This window comes from Pristis pectinata, chromosome 33 (genome assembly GCF_009764475.1).
Source record: "Pristis pectinata isolate sPriPec2 chromosome 33, sPriPec2.1.pri, whole genome shotgun sequence".
Classification (NCBI taxonomy): Eukaryota; Metazoa; Chordata; class Chondrichthyes; order Rhinopristiformes; family Pristidae; genus Pristis; species Pristis pectinata.
The window spans coordinates 12882217-12905669 of NC_067437.1; the positions used below are offsets into that span (position 1 = coordinate 12882217).

General features: G+C 47.1%; 2 protein-coding genes across 2 annotated transcripts in view; one reads left to right on the forward strand and one right to left on the reverse strand.

Annotated features, from left to right (window-relative positions):
* Window positions 1-1498: 1498 nt before the first annotated feature.
* On the reverse strand, window positions 1499-16077 carry LOC127585630 (nucleobindin-2-like). The gene is made up of 13 exons (XM_052043241.1): window positions 15852-16077; window positions 15213-15336; window positions 11222-11329; window positions 10395-10527; window positions 10062-10165; window positions 9095-9280; window positions 8541-8631; window positions 8008-8066; window positions 6287-6379; window positions 4934-5023; window positions 4388-4558; window positions 3156-3258; window positions 1499-2482 (listed from the first exon to the last, which is right to left on the reverse strand). Exons 2-13 carry the CDS (start codon window positions 15315-15317, stop codon window positions 2247-2249), a joined length of 1479 nt encoding a protein of 492 aa, XP_051899201.1. The 5' UTR covers window positions 15318-15336; window positions 15852-16077; the 3' UTR covers window positions 1499-2246.
* Window position 16078: 1 nt separating this feature from the next.
* The window catches only part of LOC127585423 (tubby protein homolog), a 33854-nt gene continuing 26479 nt past the window's right edge, over window positions 16079-23453 (forward strand). The window contains exon 1 of the mRNA XM_052042848.1: window positions 16079-16281. Coding sequence (XP_051898808.1) covers window positions 16079-16281 — 203 coding nt within the window. The remainder of the gene's footprint in view (window positions 16282-23453) is intronic.

Here is a 23453-nt window from a genome sequence, read left to right on the forward strand (position 1 = left end):
AGGGTAGAAAATGTGATCCCACCAATTAAGAAGCTGTCAAGAGAGAAAACAGCGAACCACTGATCTGTTAGCCTAATGTCAGTGGTGTTGGAATCTATGATAATAATATCAGAACACCTTGAAAATAGGATCGAACAGAGTCAAAATAGATTCATGAAATGAAAATCACATTTGGCTAATTTGCTGGAGATATTCGAGGATGGGACTGGTACAATAGATTAGGGAGAACTAGTGAATCTAACGAATTTGAATTTTTAGACGGCTTTCCACATAGGATAATTGGTCAACAGGTTAGAGGTCACGGATTTGGGGTGTAAAATACTGACAGGAATAGAGAATTGGTTATTGAAAAGAGAGCAAATAGTGGGAAATAATTGTAACTTTCTCAGGTTGTCAGGCTGCAAGTTGTGGGCTACAACAGGGATCAGTGCTTGGGCCCCAGCGGTTCACAATCTGTATCGATAATTTGGCTGTGGGACCAAATGTCATTTTTTCCAAATTTACTGATGACACAAAAGTAGTGGGGTGCTGTGAGAAGGGAGGATATAAACAAGCCAAGTAAGTGGACAAGAATGTGACAGATGGTACACAATGTGCAAAAATGTGATGTTATTCACTGTGGTGCATGAAACAGAAAAGCAAAATATTTTTTAATATGATGAAATGGGTGATGTTGATGTTCAACATGTAGGTGCAGCAAGCAATTAGTAAGGCAAGTATATTGCCTTTATTATAAGAAGGTTTGATTGTAAGAGTAAAGACATCTTATAATCATATAGAGATTTGGTGAGGCCACACCTGAAGTATTTTGTGAAGTTTTGGTCTCCTTCCCTAGAATGATTCATACAGAGGGAGCGCAGCAAGGATTCACCGGACCAGTTCTTGGGATGGCAGCTTTGCTGTACGAGAAATTAAGTACAGTAGGTCTATGTTCTCTGGAGTTTAGAAGAATGAGAGATCTCATTAAAGCTTACAAAATTATTAAATGGGTGGTGACAGGGAGGATGTTTCCCCTAGCTGAGGAGTTGAGAACGCTCTCAGAATGTGAAGGCAGTTTAGGACCAAGATGAGTAAAAATTTCATCACGCAGAGGATAGTAAATCTTTGAAATTAACCCGGAGGGGCTGTGAAAGCTCAGTCACTGAGTTCATTTAGAACAGAGATCGACAGATTTCTGGATGTTAAGGGGATCAAGGGATATCAGGGTAGTGCAGGAAGGTCAGATTGAAGGTCAGCTATGCTGCTGGTGAACAATCGAGCAAGCTTCAAGGTCCAAATGATCTATTCCTGCTCCTTCGTAAATCAAAATTTGGCAAAGTTACAAGATCCAGTAATCTCAATACTCCCGGCTTTGAGAGGGAGTTATAAGCAGAGCCTTTGACAGATCAAGGTTCCCTTTTCAAGTGCACACATTAGCTAGACTGGCTTGTAACTAGTCCTTCATCTATGTATATGTTCTACTTCAGAGAAGGGTAAAAGAAGGCACAGCCACACGTGGCCCAGTCACACCCTTTATTTCACAAATGCTCATTAATCAAAACACACAATTCTCAACCTTGCTTCAAATGCTTCAAAAGTGCATTATTTTAAAAATCAGATGCTCCATTCCACCCCTCACTGCCTTCCACAGAGACAGCGTGGCCAGGAACCTCAAGCTCCTCTGGCAGAATTTCCACCATTAATTTATATCTTTCTCTATTGCTGTGTGCACAGGTTTGAAATTATTTTGTAATATCACAGAATATTCTAAAACATTAAAACACCTTAACACACAGGGATCCATTCAAAGTAAGTGGGAAAAAAAAATTAAAATTGGGGCACGTTAGCTGCTTACACAGTGTGCTGTCGCATGGATGCATCTGAACACATTGCAGCAGAACCGAATCATTGTGATCACTTGTCTATAGCACGGACGCGGACACCAGCTTCTCCTCCACTACAGTCTTGAGTTAATGAGGGAAAAATCTTGACCGCTGCCCTTTTGCCCAGTACACAGTAAGGAGTTTCCTCTCAACTCAACCTGCTGTGACCAGTGGGTGGCAATGAGTGGGACTACACTCCCAGTCAGAAGGAAAGGGAAACATAGCAATGTTCAAAACGAGAGAGATGGGGACATAAGAAGGGTACAGGGTCTGGACTATAAAATATTTTATATAACTGGCTCACAGATTTAAAAGGATAAATACCCCTGATTAAATCCTGCTGTCTCCAATAATGATTTATGGGCAGTTGGAAGTTTGAGGTCACTATAATGCCACGGCTGCTTCTGGTTGCTTCTCCACCGGAACATGAGCAGCTGGTGCTGGTTGGTTTTCTCTGTGATCCGGTGGCAGTGGTTGGTCAGCCTGGTGCCCAGGCGGCAGTGGTTGGTCAGCCTGGTGCCCAGGTGGCAGTGGTTGGTTACCCTGGTGCCCAGGTGCATGGTCAACTCTCTCTACCTCAGGCTGTACCTGTGCTGGTTCATTGACTGGAGCTCGGACATCTGAAAGATCCAGATATGCAACAAGTTTACTCAAAGCTAACAACTGGCAAAGCAGAAGGGCTTAGCCTTCAAAGAAGTCTGCCATTGAGTCTGATCCCACTTCTGCTGATGGTATTGAGCATTGAACGTCTATTTTTACAATAGAAAGCAGGACTGTTTAGTGCTCCATGTGGTCTGACAATAGACACTCTGGGCCAAATGACCCTCTGTGCTATCAGTTTCCAAGATAAGCAAGATCCTGGCTAGGTCTAACGTCACCTACAACCACTGACATTTGCATGTGGTATTTTTCAGTTACAAAGGATCGTTAAATCATTATGGATTGACGATTATTGCCCATCCCAAGTCACCTATGCCATTTCAAAGGGCAGTAAACAGTTGACCATGTTGGGCAAGACTTTATTGTGATTTGGCCACAGACCTACATGCCCACTGGTCAATAATACGGCAGTGTTCAGTCTTGTGCAATGCCATCGTGCCCAGAGAAGGTTTTCAACTCCAAGGTATCAATGGGACAGGACACAACACTGCAGGACAGGCAATATCCTGGTAACAGGTATACACATTGAACATAGGCAATAAAGATACCAACACCACCAATCAGCTGCCCCAGTTTCTTGCCCATTGTCAGAATCACAGACAGGTGCCTCGCCTCACCATCAGATCTCCTTACCTGCAGGTGCGTCAGGGGGTTGGAATTTCAGCTCTCCTCCTGGACCGGAAGGGGGGGCTTTGCCTTTCTGCTGGGATTTCTTCTGCTCCATCTGCTGCAGGGCCTGGGTCACAAGAGAGGGCAGTCAGGGGGGAACCATCAGGCGCTGAGTACGTGACGTAGCAACCGTCATCTTGTTTTGAGAGATTTGGGACGGTCACTGTGATTGGTCTGCAGAAGGACAAATGGTCCCAATCTCACTGGCCAAGCAGTGGTCTGATTGCTGGTCAATACTGAACCAGCTCCCTCAGTAGCAACGGATCTCAGGACCTGGGGAAGGGAGTGTTTGGGTCGCAGTCATTGCCAGTGATAGTTTGCAATGGTCACCACGAGGAAGTGCAGTCACAGAAACAGGCTCTTCGGTCCCGAGGCCACCAAGTAGCTATTTATACTAATCCCACTTCAGTTTCTTCCAACTTCTAGCAACCCTCCCTCTCCACCCCCAGAATCGCCTTCTCACCAGAGGCAACTTACAGCAGTTATTGTCACTTCAGCATTTGCTCCCAGCACTGCTTCGGATTGCAATAGCATCTTTGCACCATTCTGCTGTTGTGCACTCGTTGCTGTATTTATTACTGCCATGGATACTGTTTACCCTGCGAGCTTCACACGAGCAAGGAATTTCATTGCACCCTGGTGTATGTGACAATCAACTCATTTGAATCAATTAACCTGCCAACTCGCAAATCTTTGGGATGTGGGAGAAAATGCGAGTTCCCAGTGGGAACCCACGTGGTCACAGGGGAATGGACAAGCTCCACTCAGACAGCACCAGAGGTCGGGATAGAAATGAGGAGAAAGTTCTTTAGCCAGAGGGTCGTGGATTTATGGAATTCGTTGCCACGTACAGCTGTGGAGGCCCGATCATTGGGAGCGTTTAAGGAGGAGATTGATAGGTATCTAATTAGTCAGGGTATCAAGGGATATGGGGAAAAGGCCAGGAGTTGGTGCAAGATGGGAGAATAGTTTAGCTCATGGTGAGGTAGTGGAGCAGACTCGATAGGCCGAATGGCCTACTCCTGCTCCTTTGTCTTGTGATCTTGTGAACTCAGGTTGCTGGAGCTGAGACCCAGCAGCTTTACCAGCTGCACCACTGTGCTGCCCTTAGGTGATGTCCTGCTTCCTCTCCCACTCCAGCACAGGGGCGGCTGGGCCGCTGACTAAACCCCAGACTGTTTGCAGGAGGCCGTCACCTGTTGATATTCTTTCTTCTGGGCGTCCAGTTCGCTTTGCCTCCGCTGCAGGTCCTCGTGTTCTCTCCTCAGCTGGTCCACCTTCTGGGCAATCTCAGCCTCCTGCTCAGCGAGTTCGCGCTCGTACTGCCGCAGCTCCTCCTCCGTGTAGATCTGGGTCTCATCCAGTGTCTGCTCCACGAGAAGGCGGGAGGAGGCTCAGTGGACAGGCAGCATTCTCAATCGCCCACCGGCCCAACAGATTCACACAGTGTGACTGCAGCCCTTCAACCCAGAACTGCACCATCCCCAAAATCCTCATCCCTCAGCAACCCCAGGCACCAACACTCCCCGCACACCCCCCCCCCCCCCCCCCCCCCCCCCAGTCAACACAGCTCTGACCCATCACCAGCACCAGCCACGACTTCTCCCACCCCCACCTCACATCAAACCCGACATAGAGCAGAGTTACCGGTCAGATGATCCCACACTGCCAGGGTGGTCCGGTGTCTTTCCACCACAACAGCTTTGCCCCCTTGCCCTCCCCCCAGGCAGTCAGACACTGACCTCCCACTCCTCTGGCTCCAGGAACTCTTTCTTCTCTGTTGATTTCAGGAATTCATCCAGGGTGACCAACCGATCTTTGTTGGTGTCAACCTGCCGAGCAAGTAAATAGCCAGGAGTTGAAGGATCAAGCAGTCAGGAATTGTGTCCGGTCCATTTTAGGGTCACTACTCCAGGTTTTAAAAGGCAGAGTGAGTTCAGGACATGGTTTTCCCCACTGGAAATCAGGTGGAGGAGCTACTTTTAAAATAGAAACGATAGGGGAGGGAGGGAGAGAGACACACACACACAGACAGGGGGAGAGAGAGAGGGGGAGGGAGGGAGGGACAGAGAGAGAGAGAGAGAGAGAGAGAGAGAGGGGGGGGGGGGGGGAGAGAGACACACACACACACACAGGATTACCAAAACTGAGCAGCCTTCTTCTGATACTGCACTTCAGTAACAACGAAAATAAATCAGGAAGCTAGAAAGAAGTGCCGGGTTGAGTAGAAGGGGCCTGTGTTCCCTGGAGCAGATGAATAAGACACAATGTAATTGAAACGTGAGGTTGACAGGGCAGGCGTTGACAGACCATTACCGCCAGCTGGCAAGTTGAGCACTAGTGGCCACTTAAGACTGAGATGAGGAGGTTAACTTGGCCAGAGTGTTCTGGACCTCAGAAACTCCCCAAGTCTGAGAGCCGTGGATGCTCAGTTGTTATACTCACGTCTGAGGTTAATAACCCTTCCAAACCCACTGTCTCTACCAACTAGAGAGACAAGGGCAGCAAAAACACGGGAACACCACCCCCTGGAAGTGGCCCTCCAAGTCACACACCACCCTGACTTGGAAATATATCGCTGTCCCTTCACCGTCACTGGGTCAAAATCCTGGAATCCTTCCTTAACGGTATTGTGGGTACACCCACACCTCAAGGACAGCAGTGGTTCAAGGAGACAGCTCTCCACCACCTGCTCAAGGGCAACTAGAGATGGGCAGTTAATGCTGCCTCAGCCCGTGACGCCCATGTCCCTAAATGAATATTACAATATGAAACTGGGTAACTGAGGACGTGAGGTGTGGGATTAGTCATGATCTTCCGGAATGGTGCAGCAGGCTCAAAGGTTCTACTTCAGGAAGAATTGATGCTACAGCCAGAATGTTTGCACCTTAGATCCCATTAAACTCACTTAGTCATGCTATAGAGCAATTAGTCATTATATCCTTAAGGGTCCACAATCCTGCACTCTGACGAAAGAACGATTACAATGTTATACTGTGTAAAAATCAGACAGCAAGGACCAGCGCCAGACGTCCCTCAGAGATCATACGTCTCAGCCTTGGCTTCTGCTCTTCTCAGCCCAGGACGTTACTCACCTCATTCATCACGTGCTCCCTCATCCGCAGCCGCTCCTCTTCCATCTCTATCATGTCGTCCTCCTCGTTTTTGGGATCGTAAACTTTCTCCAGCTTTGTGTGTGGGTTGGCGAGTGGGGGGGGGGGGGTGATGCAAACAAAGTTTTATTAATATCTACAGGGTTCAGATTCTCACAGCAACTGAGAGATGAACAATTAATGCCCCCCACTCCAATATCCCCCCTCCACCCACTTTGTGAGAACACGTAAGGAGCACATTCTGCGACTGCCCAACAATGATCACCAAAGCCTTACCGAAATTTGACCAGTCCAACAGGAGATACTGCCTGTCTATCACAGGATTAACTCTAAGATGATCCAGGTGAATGGTACCACCAATTCTATGGGATATGGAGGTCGCACAGCGTTTAAATCACTGGGCAAGTCCTCCAGAGGCCTGGACTAACAATCCCACCATGGCAGCTGGGGAACTTGTTCAGTTAATAATCTGGAGTTTGGAGAAAACATCGTAATCCTGATCTCAAAAATACCCTTCCTGCCCTCATTCAGCGAGGAAGCCTGATGCCTTTACGTGCGCCGGACTATGTGTGACTCCAGACACACCCTACGTCACTATTAAATACCCTCTGAAATGGCTGAGCAAGCCACTCATTTCAGGGACAGCTAACCGGGGGCAATAAGCCCTGTCTGATGCTCAGATGCTAAAAATGAATTAGACAAGTGAAAATTGCGGAAAGACTTGGTGGTGGGGGCAGGCGAGTGGAGCGGGAGTGCTGAAGTGGACCAAGCCATGCGGAAGGACAGGCAGAGGGGTAACATAACCACTATGTCTCTCAAAGGCAACTAACCATGGTCCACAGGCCTTGACACATGGTCACTGTGTCACCCTGTATTGTGGAGGGTCGTGGCTGTCATGTGACAGCACTGCCCCTACCTGGTCGGAAGACACACCACTGTCAATCAAGGTTTGGGTCCACACCACCCATCAGGGCACACTTGACCATTGGTCCCTTTAAGCACCTTTGTACCTGGCCTCGGGCCATTGGCCTGTTTGAACCACCTGGGCTGGACCCCCCAGCCCTCCAGCACTACAAAGAGTGCCACATGTACTTGGTTCTCTCTTTTTTGTCTCTGAGGGATGCCTTGTCGGTAAGCTGTGCACTGTTTAATAGAAGTTAGGAGCACCTGCTTCATTCCAGGCCAAGTAACTGTGTAACGGCGCTGGAGAAATTAGTTAGTATCCCTGGTAGCATAGAGCCTTGCCTGCACTGAGTCAAGGGGTGGCAGGTATCATATTGACTGTTCCTTGATTATATGTACCCAGTTAGTTGTGTGTGTGTGTGTGTGTGTGTGTGTGTGTGTGTGTGTGTGTGTGTGTGTGTATTTTACCCCTGTTACGATTTTCCCATGCTCGCTATCACCGGTGCACACGTGTGTGTGTGTCGCCCCGTTACCTTTTCCCCGCATTTGCCTTTGTAAGTAAGTCATTTAACTCTAAGACTGTGTTCAGAGTCCTTGTCCTTCGAGACCTCAAAATTGTCTCACAACACGCCCTCTAGTCATCCTGTCAGTGAGCTCAGACTACAAGTCAGGAGATGTACTTGTGGGAGGCGTGCAGCTCTCAGTGATCACATGCGTAGCCACATACAGCTGGCAAAAAGGACCAGGGCAACCAGAACCAATGTACATTGCCCTGGTGTCTCAAAGATTCAGCACCTCACCTCTTTTGTAAACAGAGCTTCAAGCTCTTGTTCATCCAACACACCGTCGCTGTTAGTATCTGCAAAAGAAACAAGTTTGGGGTGGGGCTCAGTGAGATTCAGGAACAGGGCAGAACCTGTTGATCTTACACGGATGTCTGACATGGGGAGGGTGGGAGGTTGGAGGAGCAATGACACAGAGGAAGGGCTTAGAGTGACCCTCAAGATGGGGGAGGAGGTTAGGGGTCACAGAAAGATCCTGGGAAATAGAGGGGGTCAGGGGAGGGGCTACACCAAGATCCTGGGAGGTGGGATGTGGAAGGGGCAAGGGATCACACAAAGTGAGGAAGACTGATGTTTTGGGGGGGGGGGGGGGGGGCAAAGGCTGCATAGTGCAATCACAGGAGATGGAGCAGAGGGATGACGTTGGAAGAGGGTCACTGAATGACCATGGGAGACTGGCAATATCGAGCTTTTGCACGGCACGAGGGAATATCGTGAGCCTGACCACAAGGAGGTGGTTGGGATGGGTTGGGGAGGCCCATGTTGTTTACCATGCAGCTTGAAGAAAGTCTTTGGATTGAACTCATTGGGGTCGAGGCCATCCGTTTCCTCCCACACCTCCTTCAGCTGGTCCCGGCTTCCCTATCACAATGACAAAAGCAAAGGTCAGAAGACTTCCTACTAACCCCTCACTTCAAATTCCTGATCTAAACAATCCAGCAAGAACCCAGAAGTTTGAAGGATGTGAACGGAGAAGGTGACTCCATGGGAAAGGTGCAAGTTCAATGCCACCGACCAAATGAGGGTTCATGTCTGTGAGCGGGAGTGTGTGTGTGCGACAGAGGCCAGAGGAGTTTACAGTAATAGAAGGAATTGCTAGTGAGCAACTGAGCAAATTAAACTGGAGTGCAAAGATCTGTTTACGTGAATGCTGTCAATTAATCAGTAATTTTGGATGCGAGATTCAAGGCTGCAATTAAGTTTATTAATCACCTGATCACGAGCAAAGTTCTGGGTGGATTGAAGGAGGATTTTCTCTCTCTCCTGCCCAGGTCGAAGGTCTAAACCATCCCATCCCCAGTGAGCATTCACCCTCTGCCCTCACCGGCACATTGACTTTCGGATGTTCCTTGTGCTTCTGCTTCATCTGCTGGAACCGGGCCTCCTCTGCTTTGCGCTTCTCCTCGTCCAGCGATTTAAGATACTCCCGCCTCTCATGCTCCTTCAACATCTCGTACCGTTTGAACTCCTCGTGGTGGGCTTGGTCATAGTGCTCCAGATCCTTGGTGGCCTGCAGATCCAGACCAGTAGTAGGTGTCATTGCACCATAGGAAAAAGTGTCTGATGTCCCTGCCCAACCAAAGGCTCACAGGTAAAGCCACAGCTCATCCCGCCCCAGTCACCACTTAGCCCTGCTCACAGATCCACAACCTTACGTCATTAAACTAGAAAGAGTGCAGAGGAGATTTATGTTGCTGGGACTCGAGGAACATAGTTATGGAGGGAGGTTGAGGAGGTTGGGACTTTATTCATTGGAGCATAGGAGAATGAGGGGTGATCTTATAGAGTGTATGAAATCATGAGGGGCATAGATAGGGTGAATGTGCAGTCTTTTTCCCAGGGTTGAGGAAATCAAGAACTACAGGGAATAGGTTTAAGGTGAGAGGGGAGAGATTTAATAGAAACCCGAGAGGCAACTTTTTCACCCAGAGGGTGGTCAGTATATGGAATGAGCTGTCAGAGGAAGTGGTTGAGGCAGGTACATTAACAACATTTAACAGGTACTTGGACAGGTACATGGATAGGATAGGTTTAGAGGGATATGGGCCAAACGCATGCTTAGATGGGAATCTTGGCCAGCATGGAATAGTTGGGCCCATTTCCGTGCCGTACGACTCTAACCTCACCCCCCACAGGTCTGTTAGCAGCTACTGCCCTTCCTCCCATCTCCACAGTCACCTTCCCCTCCAGGGCTTAGTGATGCAGACACTCTGAGCCAGGCACTGCTTTTTTCATTGGGATTCCCAACAGCAACAGAGCCCCCGCTACCCCCCAGAATATCGCATACCCACCGCTTGGATCAGCAGCTCCAAGTCTCGAGCTTCAAAGGTGTGGGCATTCTTCGGATCCAGATGTTCAATCTGCTTCAGTAGGTTTAGGTGATCGATCTGCACATCTGGAGGGAGGCGAGGGAAAGTGAATGAACACAGGCTGTCAGATTTAATGCTGTGTGATTTATCAGTCATTTATGGAGTTTTTAAAAACAGGCAGTGGGTTCCTGGGCTCCTGGAATTCACTCCAACCAGTGGTCATTGTTCACACTTTGCCTGGTAAAGTAACCAGCCCTCCCCACCCTTACAGCAGGCTCCATTATACTCCGAGTCAATGCAAGAAAATGCCATTACTCTCTCCCTGCTCGGCGTCCATCTTTGCCTTGATCAGCATCCGCAGTCTGGACACCTCCTGCCGCTTCAGCTCATCCAGCTTGGTTCGGATGTGGTGACTGACAAAATCCAACTCCGTGCTCAGCTTTCCACTCTGGAGAACAAACCAGCACTTCAATGACAAGGGGATCAGCACACCCTCCAACACACAGCCTGCCCACACTTCCCTGTTAGACCCAACACCTTGCCTGCGGTTCCCCAATTCCTTCAGCAGTCCCGCAATCTTAATGCCCTGCCCACAAGGATTTGATCCCATGTACTAGTCCTATACCCTGCCACCGATTCCAACTGCTACTCGAGACCCCAACAACTTGCCTGCAATCCTACCCCGACCCAAGAAGCCAACACTCCGCCCGTGATTCTCCTCTCCTCAAGTGCTAGGGCACCTTCCAATGTCACAGGACAAATACTGAGACCCCCAGCCACAATACCCAATGCCAGCTCCCCATTTGCAATTTTGCCCCCTTTTTCAGAACCCATGTACCCCGGGTGTGTTTCTCCTTCTCCCTCCCCACTGACCTTTTCCCCCTCAATTCACCCACTTCTCAGATCCCACACTAGATGCCCAGCCATTATTCCTCCCCCCACTCGATCCCCAGACCCCCTGCCCAAGATTCTCTCCCTCCCCTTGGACTTCGATCCTGATCCTTACCCTCTCAGGTCCATCTCACAAACATCTCATGAGAGTTTGGATCCAGGATCCCAAAATTTGACCCACTCCGTCGACCCCACATGCCCTCGTGCTGATCCAGTACACTGACGCCCCTCTGGTTGACCCTCTCACTGACCTTAATATCTTCCACATCGGCTGTCTGCAACTTCTCACGGAAGTGGGGGTCATTCTCCAGGACATCGATCACTTCACGGAGGTAACGATCATAATACAAGCCTGTGTCCTGCAACACAGCAAGTGGACAATCAGATCACACCTCTAGGTCAGAGCCAAGGGCACCACAAGGAGGTAAGAAACTCTGGCAGCAACGTTTTGTTTATCTAGCCAGTGTGTGTGGCCCTCCCATACCCAGTGAATGCAACTTTGGATGGAACTAAGTTCATTTTGACATATTTTTAGAAAAATAGAAGAAACAGAATAACTTAAAAAATGCATCAGGGTGGGGCAGTTTGGTGGAGGGAACAGAGAGAGATTGACATAATCAGCATGCTGTGACAAATAGTGTTCTACCTCTGGACTTCATCATCCCCATCAATGGATAACGGAAAGGTGAGCTGTATATCAAATTTTACAGATAACTCTAAGTTAATTAGCACAGGCAGTCATGTAGTGAGAGCAGAAATATTATGAGTGGAATAAAAAGAGTCAATAAATAGGCAAAACTGCAGCAGATTGCAGTCCATACAGGCTACTGCGAGATCATCCACTTTGATCCGAGAAGATGACAGACTAGGATGGAGTACAAGGGGATAAAGCGATGCTGCTGTTGGAAGATACCAGCACTGAAAGCACAATGTTTTGAGAAAAGGCAATTCCTCAAAAGAAAATTCCCTTATGAGAAAGATTAAAGGGTGATTTATCAATGTGTCGATGATGGTTATAAGATCAGTGGACAGGGTAGGTAGGTGGAGTCGAGAACACTGGGTACAACAAAACCCCTGAATGTCCTGGTTCTAGTTACGTCAGGAAGAAATTCCCTCATGTGAAGTGAACAGTAACTGGCAATTCTTTCCTCATCTGTCAACCTCTGCCCTCAAAATAATCAGACTCCACCTCCACCACCCTTTGAGGGGAACCACGACCTTCCAAAAGAGGGGAAAAAAGGACATAAATGGGCACTTCCTTACATCTACATCTTTCTTGATTCTCCCACAAGGAAACATCCTCCTCACTCCACCCCACTAAGACTCTTGTATGGTTCAATCTGCTCCACCCTTCTAAATTCCAGCACATACCTGGTTAACCAGTCCTTAGAAGGACTGGTTAACGAGGTTAACTTTTCCTTTGAAGACAACCCAGTAGTTCCAGGTTCTAGGTTTTCTACATGGCAGTCCAGATGAAGGGTCATGACCCGAAACATCGACTGTCCATTTCCCTCCACAGATGCTGCCCGACCTGCTGAATTCCTCCAGCAGCTTAATTCTTTTGCTCCAGATTCCGGCATCTGTAGTCTCTTGTGTCTCCATACCTTCAACGCCTTCATTCAAGTCATTCATATAAATTGTAAAAAGTTGAGACCTCCGCACTGATTCCTGTGACACATCTCTTGCTGCATTGTACCAACCGGAAAAAGGCCAGTTTATGCATACTTTGTCCCTGTCAGCCAGCCACTCACTTCTGTATGTTACATCCTCACACCATGAGGTTTTATTTGTCACAATTACCTTAGATGCAACACCATATCAAATGCCTTCCATAAATCCATCAGTAACCCTTTATCCAGAAGTACCTGTTACCACTTCAGAAAAGTGTAATACGTTGGTCACACAAGACTTCCCTATCACAAAACCATGTTGCCTTTGCCTAGGCATGGTAGTGTAGTGGTTAGCGTAACACTTTACAGCGTCAGCGACCTGGGTTCAATTCCGGCCGCTGTCTGTAAGGAGTTTGTATGTTCTCCCCGTGTCTGCGTGGGTTTCCTCCGGGTGCTCCGGTTTCCTCCCACTTGCCAAAGATGTACGGGTTAGGAAGTTGTGGGCATGCTGCGTTGGCGTCGGAAGCACGGTGACACTTGCGGGCTGCCCCGAGAACACTCTATGCAAAAGATGCATTTCACTATGTGATTCGACGTATGTGTGACTAATAAAGAAATCTTATCCTAATTACCTTGAACTTTACATGTTCCTGCCATAACCTCTTTAAGTGTCTAAAATTTACCCTATGACAGATGTTAAGTCAACAGGGCTGTAGTTTCCTGGTTTTGCTCCCTCCCTCTTAGAACTAAGTAGTTGTGTTTGCTATTTTCCAATCTAGTTTCGCTGAATCTAGAAAATTTTGGAAAATTAAAACTAACCAGTCAACTAGTCATTTTTTAAAATCGAGGCACTAGGACAAAGTCCATCAGGGCCCAGAGACTTGTCAGCCTGCAGCTCCAGCAATTTGCTCACTACCGCTTGCATGATGATTGTAATCCTCCTGAGTTTTGCCTTCCTTTCCAATTCTTGATTACAGCTATTTTCAGAATTTTACTTATATTCTCTATAGTGAACTGATGCAAAATCCTGTTCATCTGCCATCTCGCTGTTTTCCATTAATAATTTCTCAGACTCACTTTCCATATTTAAAGACCAATAGAAACTCTTATTTTCTATTTTCAACCATGTTTATCTCACGCCCCATTCAGTCATTTTTTGCTGTTTTCCATATTTTATTCTATCTTCTAGACTGCCACCTGCCTTTGCATAAACTTTTTAGATTTAAACTACCTTTAACATTTTCAGATAACGACGGTGGGTCCTTCCACTGAAAATGTTCTTTCTCATTGGAATGTATAAATTGTGTAATATGAAGATCCCCTCTACGCCACTCCCACAAGTGAATTCTTGCTGTTATCATTTCTTATATCCTCCCAAACCTCTTATGCATTTGGTTTCCTGAACTTGCATCACCACCCTCTGTTGCACTAAGACCTTCATTAATTAGCAAAGCCATTCATCTATTTTATCCTTACATGTGAATGTTCAGGTCCCAATTTATATCCCGCAGCCACGTCTCTGTATTGGCTATCAGAACAGATTTACTTTTAGTTACACTTGGAGTTCATCTGTTTTGTTTCAAATGTTACATCCACTCAGAAACAGAACCTGCAGTTTTATCTCTTTTTTTTAAAACCTCTGGTCTTATCTATTGACCTTCCATTTGACTTGTACTCTCTATTGCTTCCTGTCACAGCCTGTCATTTCCATTTTTAATATCTTCCTCTTCAGCCTTGTCTCTACTCTTATAGCAAATATTTGCAGAAGATTTAAAGTTAATTAGTAAAAGAATCAAGGGCAATGTTAGACAAAAAAACATTTTTATTTTCCACAGTTAGTGGCTAGTATCTGGAATGCACTGGCTCATGGGGTGCTGGCGTAGAATCACTCATGACTTCTAACTGAAAAGGGAAACGTATCTAGCTATGGGGAAAGGGCAGGGGACTGGAAGTCACAGTATTGCTCCTGCAGAGGGCTGGGACTAAAAGGGTCGAATGATTGGTAACAGCATAGAAAGAGGTCAAAGTACAAGAACTACACACTGGAGACAAACGTGAGTGCAGATGCTGGAATTTAGAGCATAAAACAAACTGCTGGAGGAACTCAGCAGGTCAGGCAGCACCCGTAGAGGCAGAGGGACTGTCCACATTTTGGGTTGAGACCCTGCAGCAGAACTACACAATGTTGGATGCTGCTCAGATTAGGCTATAGTTCAACATTGCCCATTGGTGGCACAGCAGGTGGTGTATTGCCAAGGATCTGGGTTTGATCTCAACCTCAGGCACTATCTGCCAGGAGTGTGCATGTTTATGTGATCACATATCTCCTCCCATATCCCAAAGATCTAATGGCAAAACAAATCAAAGGGGAGCTGCTGGGGATGTATGAAAGAAAATAGTTTTGCAGGGGTATGAGGAATAGAAAAGGCGAAATAGGACGAACGGAATTGCCCCTCTGTGAGCCAGCATGCACCTGATGGGTTGAATGGCCTCTTCCTGCATAGTTCTAAGAACATCTGCCATGAAGTTGATCTGTGTTGGGCTAGCTCATTGAAACAAAAACAATTTTAGCTAAGAATCCCACTCACAGTCACTGGAAGAAGCACATAGCTAAACACAATCACACACCCACCGGTGATTCTGGTTTGATCTGCTTCTCATCTGTTTTCTTTGACCTGTCGATGGGCACTGCCACCACCGACACTATGAGGCCAGCAATGAGACACCAAAGCTCCATCAATTCAGCAAATGGTTACCTGGTATAAAAGATAAACAGATCAAGTTACATCACTAGCCAAGGAAGCTTCACCGCCTACAGATGCAGTCAACTGCGACAATTCCTTATCTGAGCGCCTCCGCTCTCAGAGATATACCAACAGCTTATTCTGAACTGCCAGATTTCAGGATTGGCAGCAGTGCAGCACCCCAACAACACTTCACCCTGACATCGCAGCACCTCAACAGGGCTGCACCCCGACAGGGCATGGAGTCAGTGCCCAGATAGGGCACAGGGCAGCAGGAAGGGATCAGGGGGTGCAGCACCCAGGCAGGGCATGCCAAGGGAGAGCTGCAATGCCAATCTAAGCAGTGCAAAAGTTCGCCGAGCCCCTATCAGGAACACCCCCCCCGGCCAACATTCTGCCCCGAACCGAATATCAATCGCAGTGCAGTCGGTGGGATCTTGCTGTGTCCTCGGGAGGGGGCGGGGCCCCGCACCGTCTCCCCCGCGCACGGCCGAGGCCGAGGCCGGCCCAGCCCGCCGGGCAATTACCGCTGAGTTCGCTCCGCTCTCCGGGTCTCGTCCCGGGCTCCGGCCTCCCCTGCTCAGCCCTCGGGCTCTCCGTGCGCTTGGCTCCGTGCCCCCGACTTCTGCTGTCTCGGCTCCCGGGCTCCGTCTGCCCGCTCCCGGCTCCCGGCTCTGACCTGTCCCGGTTCTCACTCCGGACTCAGCCTCCGGCCGTGCCAACTGAGCGAGGGGGGTCCAACGCAAGTGACGTGATGACGTCAACGCACGCACTTCTTTTTACGTCGTGCGTCAGCAAGCGGGGTGCCCTGGACTTGAGTGACAGCCGGTGCTGTGACATCATCACCGACATGGAACACGCCCAGTCTGGTTGTAGGTTACCTGGACGACCCTTCTGCCACATGGGATGGATGGAGAATGGATCCAGCAACTCACAACTGGAGATCCATTGGGTCTAGTGAGTTGCCAGCAGTATCTTCTCCCACCAACACCCCTGTCCTAACCATATCCCACCATAACCATCAAGCCGTGAGTTGGGATGGGGCAACCCTTGGTCATTAAGGAGTGCAAAAGAGCAACAATGGAGATGCCCAAAAGTGGGGTGCAACTTGCTGAAGCAAGGATGCAGGTGCCCAGTAAAAAGGGCATGCGGCAAATGGTCATAGCAGGCAGTGATCCTGGTATGTATTGGTACCAACAGCATAGGTAAGAGAAGGGATGAGGTCCTGCAACGTGAATTTAGGGAGCTAGATAGCCATTTAAAGAGCAAGATCTCAAAGATTTAAAGCACTGGATTGTTTCCGGTGCCACAACCTTGTATGTTCAAGTTCAAAGTTATTGTCAGGCATACGTACACAGGGTATAAATGCTATGAAAATTAGCTTTCAGCAGCACAGTATGTTACAGATATGACAAACATGTTAGCATAAACTCATTAATATAAATTATACATAACTTACATGACAAAATAAACATAATGACACTAGTGTAAGTAAAGAGAGAGAAAAAGAAATATAGTCTGAGGTAGTGTTAGGGTTTTTCAAATTGGTTCAAGAGCCTATAGGTACCAACAATCTCAGTAGGAGAAGGGTGAGGTCTTGCAATATAGGTTTAGGGAGGTAGGTAGTCAATTAAAGAGTAGAAGTCAAAGGTTGCAATCTCTGGATTGCTTCTGGCGCCATGAGCTAGTGAATAGAGGAACAGAAGAATAGGTCAGATGAATGCTCGGCTGAAGGGATGGTGCAGGTTTTAGGAAGGTGAACGCAAAGCTTCAGTTAACGTATGGGACTACAATATTGTTGTCATCATTGAGACATGGTTGAAAGACCGGCAGGAATGGCAATTCATTATCCCGAGGTACAGAATTTTCAGGCCTGACAGAGGGGAATGTAGAAGGGGAGATGGCATTGCACTGTTGGTCAAGGACTGCATTACTTCAGTACTGAGGGAGGATATTCTAGAAGGCTCCTTAAATGAGGCCATATGGGTAGAGATTAGGAACAAAAAGGGTGTCTCACCTTCCTGGTGGTGTATGACAGACTACCTAACGGTCAACAGGACATAGAGGAATAAATACATAGGCAAATAGCAGAGAGATGTGATAAGATTGGGTTATAGTACTAGGGGATTTCAATTTCTGAAATATTAACTGGGGTTGCTTTAGGCTCAAAGGGGTCAAAATTTTTGAGATTGGTCCAGGAGATCTTTTTGACACAGTATCTGGATAGTCCAATGAGGGAAGGAGCATTACAGGATCTTAGGGAGTGGAGCTGGTCAGATGGAGGGAGTGTCAGTGGGGAAGCATTTTGGAGATGGTCACCATAATGATATAAACGTATTTCAAGGTGACTATGGAAAAAGATAAGGATGGGCCAGGAATGAAGCTGTTAAGTTGGGGGGAGGCTAATTTCATTAAAATAAGACAGGACTTGGCAAAGGTAAACTGCAAGCATTGACTTACAAGTAAAGCTACATCTGTACGAGGGGAGCAAAGGAGAAATAATAAGAGTTCAGGGCCATCATGTTCCTGTAAGAGTGAAAGCCAAGGACAAGTACAGGGAACCCTGAACGTCCAGGAATAACAAAGGTTGGATGAAGAGAAATAAGGAAGAATATAGCATGTTTGGAGAACTATAGATGGAGGAGAGTCCAAAAAGTGTACAGAGATGCTAAAAAAGGAAATTATGAAGGCAAGGAGGGGTCACATAATATCACTGGCAAGTTTAAGGTAAATACAAAGGTGTTTTATAGGTACATTGACAAAAAAACCAGGGAAAGAGTAGGGCTCATTAGGGAAAATAGGGGTAATCTGTACATGGAGCCAGAAAGTATAGTTGAGGTCCTAATGAATACTTCAGAATCAGGTTTATTATCACTGACATACATCATGAAATGTGTTGTTTTGCAGCAGCAGTACAGTGCAAGACATAAAATTTACTATAAGTTACCAAAGTTTAAATAAATAAATAGTGCAAAAGAGGAATAATGAGGTAGTGTTCATGGACCATTCAAAAGTCTGAAGGCAGAGGGGAGGGAACTGTTCCTAAAATGTTGAGTGTGGGTCTTCAGGCTCCTGTACCTCCTCCCTGATGGTATTAATGAGAGGAAGGCATGTCCCAGATGGTGAGGGTCCTAAATGATGGATGCCACCTTCTGAGGCACTACCTCTTGAAGGTGTCCTTGAGGGTTGTGACCATAATGGAGCTGGCCGAGTCTACAACCCACTGCATCCTCTTTTGATCCTGCACATTGGAACCTCCATACCAGGTGGTGATGCAACTAGTCAGAATGCTCTCCACCGCACATCCGTAGAAATTTGCAAGAGTCTTTGGTGACGTACCAAATCTCCTCAAACTCCTAATGACATCGAGCCATCAGCATGCCTTCTTCATGATTGCATCAGTGTGTTAGGCCCAGGATAGATCCTCTGAGTTATTTACACCCAGGAACTTGAAGCTGCTCACCCTTTCCACTGCTGACCCTTAACGAGGACTAGTGTGTGTTCTCCCGACTGCCCCTTCCTGAAGTCCACAGTCAATTCCTTGGTCTTGCTGACATTGAGTGCAAGATTGTTGTTGTGACACCACTTAACCAGCCGATCCATCTCACAGAACCCCAGTACAAGACTAGAGTCGGGATACTTCCTCAGAACTGAATGCAGGCGGCAACCAGAAGGGATCTTGCCTCAGGACTCTGAGACAGTCCCAACATGGAAACAGGATTTTCAAGGAGATGCAGCAAAACCAGGATTGCTCTAGAGTTGGAAAGCTCCAAGCAGTCAAGATACCCTAAAGTGGATCAATACTCTGGCAACCAGCACTAGTGAAACCGGGGTTCTTATGCTAGTCTCCTGATGGGACTCAGGTGTATGTCATTATGCAATTAGTAGTGCATGGAATCCATGTGCTGCACAACAAGGCACTATCAATGGGGCCGAATCGAGGGCTAGCAGTTGGGACTATGACACAGACAGTTCACAGATGACTCTGACTTTGGTGCAGAGTTCTGCAGGAGTGTTCCAGACCCAACCCTTTCCAACTCCATCAGCAATGATACTCTTTCCATTGTGAAATCAGGAAGGAAGATGTTTTCTGATTATTGCAATAGCTCAGGCCAACGTACAGCAAGAATCTGGCAGGGACTGATAAGTAGCAAGTGTAAATATAACACAACTACCAAGCGATGAGTATCTCCCACAAATTGGTTAGTCTAACCAACTTCTCTAACTGTTCAACATTACTACCAACATGATTATCATCATTACCAATCAAAAATATAATTGCACTAACTAAATGCTGTGGCTACAAGAGCCAGTCAAAGGCCATGCATCTTGCAAAGGTTTTCCATGTGTACAAGACACAAAGCAGGATGGAATATTCTCCACTTAGCCATTTGAATGCAATGCCAACACTCAAAAAGTTTGACGTCATCCAGAACAAAGCAGCTCACTTAATTGGCTCCCATCCATTTGTTCCATCCACCACTGTTGCACAGTGGCTACAGTGTGTGCCACCTACAAAAATTTAGTGATGATGAAGAACTAATTTTCCAAATCAAGATGGTGCGAGTAAGAGGGGAACCTGGAGCTGATGGTGTTTCCTTGCACCAGGTCTTCTCCTTCTTGGCGATAGAGGTCATGGGTTTGAGAGATGCTGTTGGAATAGAATAGGTGAGTAACTTCAGTGCATTTTGTAGATGAAACACACTGCAACCATGTATGTTGGTGATGGAGGGAATGAGTGTTTAAAGGGATCAATGGGGCACCAGTCAAGAAGACAGCTTTGGGTGGTGTTGGACTTCTTCAGAATGGTTAGAACTCCACTCGTCCTGGCATGGAGAGTGTTCCACTGTACTCTTGCCTTATGCCTTGGTTAAAGGCTTTTGGGTGTCAGGAGAGGAGTCAATCACCTCAAGATATCCAGCCCCCACCCTGCTCTTTTAGACCTTACATTCATATTGCTGTTCCTGTCGAATTTCTGGTAACCCTAGGATGTTGCAGGTGGGGGATTCGGCAATTAGATCCATAGAGTAATACAGCACGGATACAGGCCCTTCAGCCCAACTAGTCCATGCTGACCATGGTGCCCACCCAGATAGTCCCAATTTCCTGCATTCGGCCTATATCCCTGGAAGACCAACCCCTCCATGTACCTGTCCGACTGCTTCTTAAATTATACAATGTACCTGCATCACCACACACTTATCTGTATTGAAATCCATTTGCCACTCCTTGGCCCACTTCCCTAACTGATCAAGATGCCCCAGTAATCTATGACAATCTTCTTCACTGTCAACAACACCTCCTAGTTTTGTATCATCCACAAATTTACTGATCAAGCCTTGTGTATTCGCATCCAAATCACTGATATAAATAACGAATAGGGAGGATCCCAACACCGACCCCTGGGACACACCACTAGTCACCGGTCTCCATTCCGAGAAACAGCCTTCAACCACCACTCTCTGTTTCCTACCCCCGAGCCAATTTTGAATCCACCTAACCAGCTCTCCCTGAATTCCATTGGACCTAACTTTCCAGACCGGTCTGCCATATGGGACCTTGTCAAAGGACTTGCTAAAGTCCCATTGAAACGCCATTGAAGATTAAGGTAGATGGTTAGACTTTGTCTTGTTGTAGCTGGTCATTACCTGTCACTTTTGTGACATGAATGTTATGTACCACTTATTATCTCATTTCTGAATGTTGACTAGGTCTTGCTAAGATAAGATAAGATACCTTTATTAGTCACATGTACATCGAAGCACTCAGTGAAATACATCTTTTGCACGCTTCCGGCACCAATGTAGCATGCCCACAACTTCCTAACCCGTACGTCTTTGGAATGTGGGAGGAAACTGGAGCACCCAGAGGAAACTCACGCTGACACGGGGAGAACATACAAACTCCTTACAGACAGTGGCCAGAATTGAACCCAGGTTGCTGGCGCTGTGATAGCATTACACTAACCACTACGCTGCCATGCAGGTACGGGCTGCTTCATTTGTTGAAGGATTGCGAAAGGCACTGAACATTGTGTAATCAGCAGCAATCATCCCCTCTTCTGATCTTATGATAGAAGGAAGGTTATTGATGAAGCAGATGAAGTTGGTTGGGCCTAGGACACTGCCCTGAGGAATGATTGTGATTAGAGCTGGGATGATTAAGCTCCCCAACCACAAGCATCTTCCTTTTAGCAAGGAACAAGTCCAAGCATTGGAGTGTTTTTATATTTCTTTACAACATAGAAACAAGCCATCTGGCCCTTTAAGTCTATGCTGGATCTCACAGCAATCCCATCAATCCCACTCCCCACTTATTTCTCTGTAACCTATTGTCTCACACACACACACTAACCTCCCCCTGATTATCCCACCAGCCAACTTCACTGGGGGTAATTTACAGCACCAATTATCCTACCAACCTGCACTTCTTTTTTGGGATATTGGAGGAAACTGGAGCACCTGGAGGAGACCCATGCAGTAATAAGTAGAACATGCAAACTCTAGTGCATGGTCAGAGTCGAGCCTGGGCCATGGGAGCTGTGACACAGCCGCACTTGCTACAGTGCTGCTCTTTTCCCATTGATGCCCATTGACTTATACTTTACAGGTTGACTGATGCCACATTCAGTCAAATGTTGCCTTGGTGTCACCTCACCTCTGAAATTCCGCACTTTGGTCCGCGTTTGGTCCAATGCTGTGATGAGATCTATCGTTGCAGTGATGCTGTTGGAACCCAACCCAGGCAGGTTGTTGGTGTGGAAATGCCAGTAGTTAGCACCTTCTATCAACTAGAATCACAGCTTTTAAAAAGCATTTGGACAACGACATGGAGAGAAAAGAGGAATATGGGCCAAATTCAGGAAATGAGAAGATAAGCATCTTGGTTGGCTTGGACGAGTCGAGCCGAAGGGCCTGTTTCCGTGCAGTACAACGCTATGCTGTATCACTTGCCTGATGATTCAAAGAAGACTGATCGGGTGAGTTAGATGCCATGGCCAAGAAAGCTCACCAGCACCTCTGCTTCCTCAGGAGGCTAAAGAAGTTTGGCATGTCCCCTTTGACATTCACCAACTTTTATCAATGCACCATAGAAAGCATCCCATCTAGATGCATCATGGCTTGGTATGGCAACTGCTCTGCCCAGGACCACAAGAAACTGCAGAGAGTTGTGGACACAGCCCAGTGTGTCACGGAAACCAGCCTCCCCTCCACGGACTCTGTGTATACCTCTCGCTGCCTTGGTGAAGCAGCCAGCATAATCAAAGACCGCACTCACCCGGGTCATTCTCTCTTCTCCCATCACGCAGAAGATACAGGAGCCTGAGGGCACATACCACCAGGCTCAACGACAGCTTCTATCCCACGGTGATAAGACTATTGAATGGTTCCCTTATACGATGAGATGGACTCTTGACCTCACAATCTACCTTCTTTGAGCTTGCACTTTATTGTCTACCTGCAATGCACTTCCCTGTAGCTGTGACACTCTACTTTGTATTCTGTTATTGTTTTTACCCTGTACTACCTCAATGCACTGTGTAATGAATTGATCTGTACGATCGGTATGCAAAACAAGTTTTTCAATGTACCTCGGTACAAGTGACAATAATAAACCAATACCAATAACAACCAGTCATCGTCCTGTTTATGTGAATTTGGAGCAATTTTCCACATTGACAATTCAGAGAAAGGCAATGTTGTTCACATCATTTAAATTTGAGACCTACTCATCACTTAAGGACTCTTGCTGCACAATTTGTGTTTGCTGGTGCTTTATAAATGGCTTTGAAAGTGCTTCAGTGGAAGTGAAGTGTTTTGGGAAAGTTGTGTAGAAATGCAAGTCTTTCTCGATATAAATATAATATTGACTATCGTTGGCCACAACGATGCCATTCTATGGGATCTGGAGGCTCCCAATTCAAAGCTGCATCTCCAGAGCGCCGCTGGATACGCCCCAAACAGCGAGAGCAGACTCCGGACGGAGCTGCGTGTCCCTTCAAGGACTCAGCCAAATGCGTTACGTTACAAAGGAGGGCGTTCCAGCCTTATGGTGACGTATGGTAGCCACGGAAACCGCGGGCCAATGACAGAGTCCATGTCTGTTTATGACGGGGCGCCTGAAGCTGA

What these genes read in the sequence shown, in the direction of transcription:
- LOC127585630 (XM_052043241.1), bottom strand. Translation starts at nt 15,317, where the DNA reads ATGGAGCTTTGGTGTCTCATTGCTGGCCTCATAGTGTCGGTGGTGGCA. An exon ending in GGACGCCGAGCAGGGAGAGA is followed by an intron (nt 10,166 to 10,394) that starts GTAATGGCATTT and finishes GCCTCCCTCCAG; the next exon opens with ATGTGCAGATCGATCACCTA. An exon ending in ACCCCCTGACGCACCTGCAG is followed by an intron (nt 2,483 to 3,155) that starts GTAAGGAGATCT and finishes TGGATCTTTCAG; the next exon opens with ATGTCCGAGCTCCAGTCAAT.